This window comes from Globicephala melas, chromosome 14 (genome assembly GCF_963455315.2).
Source record: "Globicephala melas chromosome 14, mGloMel1.2, whole genome shotgun sequence".
In the NCBI taxonomy this organism is placed as follows: domain Eukaryota; kingdom Metazoa; phylum Chordata; class Mammalia; order Artiodactyla; family Delphinidae; genus Globicephala; species Globicephala melas.
Window position 1 is genome coordinate 18409009 of NC_083327.1, and position 9772 is coordinate 18418780.

General features: G+C 39.9%; 1 protein-coding gene across 3 annotated transcripts in view; it reads right to left on the minus strand.

Annotated features, from left to right (window-relative positions):
• Positions 1-8770, minus strand: part of CEP162 (centrosomal protein 162) — a 91626-nt gene extending 82856 nt beyond the window's left edge. For 2 of the 3 annotated variants that reach the window (XM_030859424.2, XM_030859423.2), the window contains exons 1-2: positions 8596-8770; positions 7408-7523 (exon numbers count right to left, since the gene is read on the minus strand). In XM_030859424.2, coding sequence (XP_030715284.1) covers positions 7408-7464 — 57 coding nt within the window. In that variant the 5' untranslated portion in view covers positions 7465-7523; positions 8596-8770. Of the gene's footprint in view, positions 1-7407; positions 7524-8591 lie in introns of all 3 variants that reach the window. The other variant, XM_060283825.1, reaches the window with a different exon arrangement.
• Between the last annotated feature and the right edge of the window lie 1002 nt (positions 8771-9772).

The following is a 9772-nucleotide window of genomic DNA, read 5'->3' on the forward strand; positions in this document are numbered from 1 at the left end:
CGTAGGAAGGGAAGAAAAGTGATCAGGTCAGGACCTGTTCCCCAGGGAAGGGACACAGAAAAGGAAGGGGATTAAAAGGCTTGGAAACGCACTCTGGGGAGTAGGTGGCTAGAACCACATATTGGGGGCCACAGCCCTGGGGCCTGCCACTGGGAAGAGGAGTCCCCATAGCTGGTTATAAAACCAGTGGGACCGACAGTGGGGCTGTAAGAAACCGAGACGCTGCTCGTGAAGAGTGTGCACATATTTCCTTACTCCCGAAACAAGGTGGAAGAAGCAGAAAGAAACTGCACGGGACTCTGGCTGGTTTCCTATGACCACCCTGGCACAAGGCCTGGCCCAAGCCAAACCCCTACTCCAGCCCCTCCTGCTCCAGCACTACTCCTCTCTGGGGCAAAGATGACAATGTGACAATGCTAGGAGAGGAAAGAGTACATGCTTATAGGGAACAGAACCAGCTGGCACCCAACCCTCAGGGCTTCTGCTCCAGCACCTTGGGACTCATTCCCACCCCTCATAGGGTGGTGTTGGCCACTGAGTGAGGAGAAGCCCTGGCTCACACCTGGCTCTGCCTTGAGCCCCTTCGTCTCCAGTCCCACCTCTTACCAAAGTGATAGCTGCCAGCACACCCTGGAGAAAGACACAGCTCCTGCTTACGTCAGATCCAGCTCTCCCATCAAAGCCACCAGGCACGTGCAGACTGCACAGGGACACTCCCACAAAGGGGCACCCCTTCAAGATGGGGATAGGTAGCTGTTTCACTTAATTTCATAGAGACAGAGAAAGTTAAACAAAATGAGAGGACAGAAGAACTTGTTTCAAACAAAAGAACAAGAAAAACAACTAATGAAACAGAGATAAATAATTTACCAGATAAGAAGTTCAAAGCATTACTAATAAGAATGCTGAAAAAGGAACAGATGAACACAGTGAGAATTTTAACAAGAAATTAGAAAATATAAAAGAACCAGCCAGAAGTGAAGAATACAACTGTAATGAAAAACACACTAGAACGAATTAACAGCAGACTAGGTGATACAGAAGAATGCATAAGTGATCTGGAAGACAGAATAATGGAAATCACCCAATCAGACATGAAAAAAAAACAAATTTAAAAAATGAAAACAATTTAAGGGAACTCTGAGATACCATCAAGTGTACCAACATTCATATTATAGGTGTCCCAGATGGAGAACTCAGAGAGAAAGGAGTTGAAAATTTATTTGATGAAATTATGGCTGAAAACTTCTTGAACCTGAGTAAGTAATCAGATATCCAGGTACAGGAGGCACAGAGAGTCCCAAATAAAATGAACCCAAATAGACCCACACCAAGACATATCACGATTAAAGTGTTATTAAAATGTTAAAAGTTAAAGAGATTATTCTAAAGGCAGCAAGAGAAAAACAAAGAGTCGCATACAAGTGAACCCCACCCCCCAAAAGCTATCAGCTGATTTTTCTGCAGAAACTTTGCAGGCCAGAAGGGAACGGCATGATATATTTAAGGTGCAAAAGGGAAAAACCTAAAACCTAGGATACTCTACCACCAAAATTATAATTTGGAATTAAAGGACAGATGAAAAACTTCTCAAACAAGCAAAGACTAGAAGAGTTCATCAATACTAAATTGACCCTAAAGGAAATGTTAAACGGTCTTCTCTCAGTGGAAAAGAAAATGCTACAACAAGAAGTAGACATGTATAGGAAAAGAAAAACCCCACTAATAATGACAAATATATAGTAAAGGCTGTGGATCAACCACTTAAATAAGCTAGTACAAAGATTCAAAGACAAAAATTGTATAATCAGCTATAACTATAATAAAAAGGTAAGGGATAAACATGAAGATGTAAAATATGACACAAAAACACAAAATGTTGGGGAAGGGAGAAAAAAATGTAGAACTTTTAGAATGTGTTTGAACTTAAATGAAACAAGTTTAAAACAAGTGGATATAACCATAGATCAACATATATGAACCCCATGGTAACCAGAAATACAAACCCAATAATGGACACACAAAAACTGGAGAGAAAGGAGCACAAGCATACCACTAAAGAAAATCATCAAATCACAGGGGAAGAAACAAAAAGAAGGAGAAAAGAACAGAGAATAAGTACAAAAACCAGAAAAGAGTAACAAAATGGCAGTACGAACATACCTATCAATAATTGCTTTAAATGTGAATGGACTAAATGCTCCACTCAAAAGACATAGGGTGGCTGATTGGACAAAAAAACAAGACCCATCTATATGCTGCTTACAAGAGACTCGCTTCAGAGATAAAGACACACACAGACTGAAAGCGAGGGGCTAGAAGAAGTTATTTCATGCAAATGGAAACAAGACAGCTGGGGTAGCAATACTCATATCAGACGAAACAGACTTTAAAACAAAGTCTATAACAAAAGGCAAGTAGGGCATTGTATAATGATACAGGGATCAATACAAAAGAGGATATAACATTCATTAAAATATATGCAACTAATATAGGAGCATCTAAATATATAAAGCAAATGTTAACAGCTATAAATGGAGAAACTGGCAATAATACAAAAGTAGTAGGGAATGTTAATACCCAATTGGACAGATGGACAGATCATCCAGACAGAAAATCAGTAAGGTAACACTGGCCTTAAATGACAAATTAGACCAGATGGACTAATAGATATCTACAGGATATTCCATCCAAAACCAGCAGAATACACATTACTTTCAAGTGAACATAGAACATTCTCTAGGGCAGACCACATTCTAGGCCACAAAAAAGTCTCAACGAATTTAAGAGGACAGAAATTATATCAAGCATTTTTTCCAATCACCATGGTATAAACTAGATATCAATTATAGGAAGAAAAATGGGAAAAACACAAACATGTGGAGACTAAATGACATGCTACTAAAAACACAATGGGTCAATGAAGAAATCAAAGAGGAAATCAGAAAATACCTTAAGACAAATGAAAATAAAAACACGACTTTCTGAAATTATGGGATGTAGCAAAAGCAGTTCTAAGAGGAATGTTTACAGTGATACAGGCCTACTTTAAGAAACAAGAAAAATCTCAAACAAACAACATAACCTACCATCCAAAGGAATTAGAAAAAGAAGAACAAAGTTCAAAGTCAGCAGAAGAAAGGAAATAATAAATACCAGAGAGGAAATAAATAGAGACCAAAAAAATAAAATAAAATAAAATTTAAAAATCAATGAAACCAAGAGCTGGTTTTTTGAAATAATAAAGAATTTTTTTTTTTTTTTTTTGGTTGCATGGCATCTTAGTTGTAGCAGGCAGGCTCCCCAGTTGTAGTCACAGGCTCCTTAGTTGAAGCACGCGGGCTCCTCAGCTGTGGCTCCAGGGCTCCTTAGTTTCAGCTTGCCAGCTCCTTAGGTGCAGCTCATGGGCTCCTTAGTTGTGGCTCACAGGCTCCTTAGTCACGGCATGCAGGCTCCCTAGTTATGGCATGTGAATCCCTAGTTGCAGCATGCATGTGGTATCTAGTTCCCTGAACAGGGATCAAACCCGAGCCCTCCACATTGGGAGTGTGGAGTCTTATCCACTGCTCCACCAGGCAGGGCAGTCCCCCGCAAAATTAAGAAAATTGATAAGCCTTTAGCCAGGGGTTCATCAAGAAAAAAGAGGACCCAAACAAACAAATAAAAAAGAAAGAGGAGAACTAACAACCAATATCACAGATAATAAAATCATAAGACAATACTACAAACAGTTACATGTCAACAAATTGGACAACCTAAGAAATGGATTAATTTCTAAAAACATACAATCTTCCAAAACTGAATCAGGAAGACACAGACAATGTGAACAGACCAATCACTAGTAGTATAATTGAATTAGTAATCAGAAACTTCCAGCAAACCAAAGTCCAGGATAGCTTCACAGGAGAATTCCACCAAACATATAAAAAGCTAATATCCTTCTCAACCTATTCCAAAAAACAGAAGAGGGGACACTCCCAAATTCATTCTACAAGGTCACATTACCCTGATATTAGAAACAGACAAAGACACTACAAAAAAAGAAAACTGCAGGCTGATATCTCTGATGAATATAGATGCAGAAATCCTCAACAAACTTAATTCAACAATATATAAAAAGAATCATACACCATGATCAAGTAGGACTTACTCTAGGGATGCAAAGATGGTTCAATATTTGCAAGTCAATCAATGTGATACACCACATTAACAAGTCACATGATCATCTCAATAAACAGAGAAAGCATCTGACAAAATTCAATATCCATTCATGACAAAAACTCTCATCAAAGTTGGTATCTAAACTCATATCGTAACGTAAAAAAGGTCATTTATGACAAACCCACGGCTAACATCATATTCATTGGTGAAAAACTGAAAGCGCTCCCTCTAAAATCAGGAACAAAATAAGGATGCCCACTCTCACCACTTCTATTTAATAAAGTATTGGAAGTCCTAGTCAGAGCAATCAGACATGAAAAGAAATAAAAGGCTTCCAAATTGAAAGGGAAGATGTAAAGCTGTCAGTATTTGCAGATGGCATGATACTACATATAGAAAACCCTAAAGTCTTCACCAAAAAACTCTCAGAATTAATAAATGGATTCAGCAGCTTTGTAGGATACAAGATTAATATACAGAAATTTGTTGCTTTTCTATACACTAATAATGAACTATCAGAAAGAGTAAGAAAACCATCCTTTTTAAAATCACATCCAAAAGAATAAAATACATAGGAATAAACTTAATCAAGGAGGTGAAAAACTCAGTCTGAAAACTATAAAACATTGATGAAGGAAACTGAGGGTGATACAATGAAATGGCAAGATAGCTCGTGTTCATGGATTGGAAGCATTGATATTGTTAAAATGTCCATGCTACCCAAAGCAAGCTACGGATTTAATGCAACACCTGTCAAAACATGTACGACATTTTTCACAGAACTAGAACAAATAATCCTAAAATTTATACGGAACAACTAAAGACCCTGAAAAGCCAAAGCAGTGTTGAGAAAAAAGAACAAAGCTAAAGGTATTAAGCTCCCTGACTTCAGCTCCCTCACTTCAGACTATACTAGGAAGCTCCAGTAATCACAACACAAAAACGAACACATCCATCAACAGAACAGAATAGAGAGCCCAGAAATAAACCCGTGCACTTATGGTCAATTAATCTACAACAAAGAAGGCAAGAATTTACATTGGAAAAAAGACAGTCTCTTATTGAAGTAAGTGGTGCTGGGAAAACTGGATAGCTACATGTAAAAGAATGAAATTAGAACATTTTCGCACACCATATATCAATACAAAAATAAACTCAAAATGGAGTAAAGACCTAAGTATAAAACCTGAACCTGGGCTTCCCTGGTGGCGCAGTGGTTGAGAGTCCACCTGCTGATGCAGGGGACACGGGTTCGTGCCCCGGTCTGGGAAGATCCCACGTGCCGCAGAGTGGCTGGGCTCGTGAGTCATGGCCACTGAGCCTGCGCTCCGCAATGGGAGAGGCCACAACAGTGAGAGGCCTGCGTACCGCAAAAAAAAAAAAAAAAAAAAACCTGAAACCATAAAACTCCTAGAAGAAAACATAGGCAGAACACTCTGACATAAATTGTAGCAATATTTTTTTGGATCTGTCTCCTAAGGCAAAGGAAACAAAAGCAAAACTAAACATATGGGACCTAATCAAACTTAAAAGCTTTTGCACAGTAAAAGAAACCATCGATAAAATGAAAAGAACCTATAGTACGGGAGAAAACAATTGCATATCATATGACCAATAAGGGGTTAATATCAAAAAACAAACAAAAAAACCCAACCTGATTAAAAAATGGGCACAAGATATACACATGGCCAACAGGCACATGAAAAGATGCTCAACATTGCTAATCATCAGGGAAATGCAAATCAAAACCCCAAATAGGTATCACCTCACACCTGTCAGAATGGCTACAAATAGCAAATGCTGGTGAGGATGTAGAGAAAATGGAACCCTTGTACACCATTAGTGGGAATGTAAATTGGTACAGCCACTATGGAAACAGTATGGAGGTTCCTCAAAAAACTAAAAACAGAACTACTATATGATCCAGTGATTCCACTCCTGCGTATATATCCTAAGAACACAAAAACACTAATTGGAAAAGATAAATGCATCCCAATGTTCATAGCAGCATTATTTACACTATCAAAGATATGGAAGTGTTCATCAACAGATGAATGGATAAAGAAGGTGTGGTATACAGATATATGATGGAATGTTACTTAACCATAAAAAGAATGAAATTTTGTCATTTGAAACAGCATGGATGGACCTGGAGGGTACTATGCTTAGTGAAATAAGTCAGAGAAGAACAAATACTGTATGTTATCACTTATATGTGGAATCTAAAAAAATAAAACAAATGAATATAACAAAGCAGAAAACAGACTCAGATATAGACAACAAACTAGTGGGTACCAGTGGGAAGAGAGAAAGGAGGAGGGGCAAAATAGGGGTAGGAGTAGGGATTAAAATGCACAAACTACTATGAATAAAATAAATAAGCTACAAGTATATATCATGCAGCACAGGGAGTACAGCCAGTATTTTATAATAACTTTAAATGGAGTATAATCTATAAAAATTGAATCACTGTTTGAACTAATATAATATTGTACATGAACTATACTTAAATAAAAAAAAATACAGCTGTCATGTCAAAGACCATTCATTCTTAAGGGAGGCAGAAAAGAGAGCTAAACAAGTGAAATAATGAATGGTTCTAAGAGCTACATGGAGAATGAGCTACATGGAAAATTAAGTACACGGTATAAGAAGGAACTTGGTAGTTACTTTTTTACTGGATCAACAGAAAAAAACCTCTCTTAGGTAGTAATTTTAAAAAGAGATCTTCACCATCCAGGTGAAGGATAGAGGAATAGACAGCATTATTGGCAGAGGGAACAGTAAAAGCTCCTAATTAGTGAAATGAGCTTGGCGTGTCTGGAGGAGAAAAAAGGCATGAATGGAAAAGGGGGAAGAGCAGTGTATAGTCAGTGAGGTGGGCATGAGCAAAATCATCCAGGGTTTTGTAAGCCACAGAAAGGAGTCTGGATTTTACTCTGTATGTGATGGGAGGCCAATAGTGTTTTCCATTGGGAGTAACAGAGTCTGATTTATGTCACAAACCACGCTGGCAGCCGTGTGGTGAAGGAACGCTTGGACAGTACGTGGGAACTGTTGCAGTAGCCTAGTGAGATGATGGTGTCCTGGATTAGGTAAATTGCAGTGAAAAGGGAGAGAACTAGAGGGATGATAGATATATTTTGGAAACAGGTGACAGAGCTTGATGATAGGCTGATTGCATCCTAGAAGAATGAGTTTCTTGTAGGACTATTTACAATATAGCTTTTAAAAATACAAACTTACCTCTTTCATGAACTGTTCAAACTCTTCATCCAGCTCTTCTTTGGAATAGTGGGCCATTATCAATAATTTTCCCTTCCCAAAGTAAACATTCCAAAGTATTTACAACACTGGAAACACTAAATGGCAAGAGATAATAAACATCCTTTAAGGAAATCCAAATCACATCATAAAAACCGTCAGCCTTGAACTTCAGACATTTCTCTTATGATTTAGCATATACACACAATCACTGACCAGTAAATTGGACATGAGATTTTTAATTCATTAATAAAACTGATTTGAAAAAGCAACTTTCACAGTTTGACTTAGAGTTGAGAATTACATTTTCATTCTTAACATACAGTTGTTAAAAAGTGGCCTCGAGAATATTTCCTAAATCTATGCATATTAGCGTGTGTGTGTGTGTGTGTGTGTGTGTGTGTGTGTTATTTAACATCCCTTAAATAAACTAGGGCTTCTCAAGGAAACTTTTAAAAAGTAAAAACTAGCAAATCCAAAAGACTGTTTCCCTTTTGCAAAGCGCACGACAGAGTTTGTGCCATCTTATCATTCAACTAGTTATTTATCAATCCATATTAAAAAGTTTTGAAAAATAGACTGTTTCCTGATATGGGGGCGTTTCCAGATACAAATTTCTGGATTAATACCTTAAGACTCAGAATCTACCTAAAACAAAGTTAATGGAGCAAATTAGAACAAATTATGTTTCTCTTGGACGGAGGGAAGGTCAACAAAAACTACGCAATGGTGACTTGCAATGCTCAACTCTCCCCAGTCTCCCTAAAGAACCCAACTTCGGATCTGCGTCAGCTTCTGGACCGTAACTCCATGAGGCAGCTCCGACCTCAGCTTCCTTTTGTGGAGGCGGGAGGTGTGGAGATCTGGTCAATACTTTCCTCAGCCTGCGCGGTAACATCTCCTCCCCCTCATTTTCATTTCTGTTCAGTTCAGTGTGTGGGCGGTTAAGGTCTTGGCCCCAAATTGTGGGTCAAATGCGGGTCCCACTCAGAGGGTCCCAGGCCCCAAAAAGCGCGGGCTCCGGAGTCGGCGGGAAGACAAAGACGCGCCCGCAGCGGAGCCGGGGTGGAGGAAGGGAGTGACCCGAAACTAAAGCCCTGAGCAGCGGGTCTGAGCACAGTCTGGGCCCTGCTGAACCGAGTGGAAAGCAAGTATCCACGCCTCACCTACCTTTGCTTCCGAATTCCCCGCTTTCCCAGACGGTCTGAGGGGGCCCAGCAGTTGCCAGGGTAACTGACGTCAGCCGCCAGGCTCTGGAGTCACATGACCCGAGCTGGTCACGTGGCTCGCGGGAACAGAGGGGCAGCGGTGAGTGTCTCTTCGGCTCTACAAGCGCAGGGTGGAGTGGTCGTGGCTCAGCAGGACGATCTGGCGGGTTGGAGCCGCCGCCGCTGCTGCACCAGTGGAGACTCCGTGCCCTTCTCTGTGCTTCTTGGGGTGGTGGATGGACGACAGGGTCGCGAGCGCCGAAACAGGCGTGGTGGGTGTGGCAGGTGCGCCCGTGGCTTCCTGGGAAATGTAGTTTAGCTCCCCTGCTCCTTGTCTTTCCGCATTTCTCATCCCTTCTCACCTCTCCCTAACAGTTGCCTCCTGTGTCGTTTCGGCTTTCTGCTTTACAAGCGGAAGCCTTGAAAAAAATTAACTTATTGGGTGATTTCCTTCACGTGCAAAGCCCTGCGTGGGCGTTGTGAGAGAACCTGTACCCTTTTATGAAGAACTCTGTTGCCAGGATAGGGACTCTGTTCCACCATCTAGTGGACAAGAAATTGAAAATACACAGACACACCCCAAGTCCTACCCATATCAGAACATCGCTATGGTTTCCCATTACCCCTCCTTTCCCCCCATTCTACAGCGGCATCTTACAATTACTTTCTTGGATTTTTATTTTATTTTTGCTATTCCTTCCTCTAAAAAAATAAGAACACAACGCACGTTGGAGTTTCAGAGGACAGCATTTAGGTTACAAAATGTAAAAGCGACAGCAGTTGAAAGCGTTGCTGCTGGCAGACATAGTTAAGGACCTCATCATGTCCGGCCTGAACTTTTCTTTCAGCAGGTGTTTATTGCGATACAAATGTGTACATGCCAGAACTGTGCCCTATGATAAAGATTTGAATAATAATAGAGATTTTTAAAAGCTACTATTTACTGAGCACTTTAGTTGTTAGGAACTGTGCATGCATTACTTCACTTAATCTTTACAATCTACAAGACAATTCAATTAAGTTTATACTTTTGTTTCTAATATGTGCTCCATGGGCGAAGACAGTCATAATCCCTGCCCTAACAGAGTCTTTGGTCTAGTGGGGCAGATAAGTGATCGGACAATTGCAATTCTGTATGA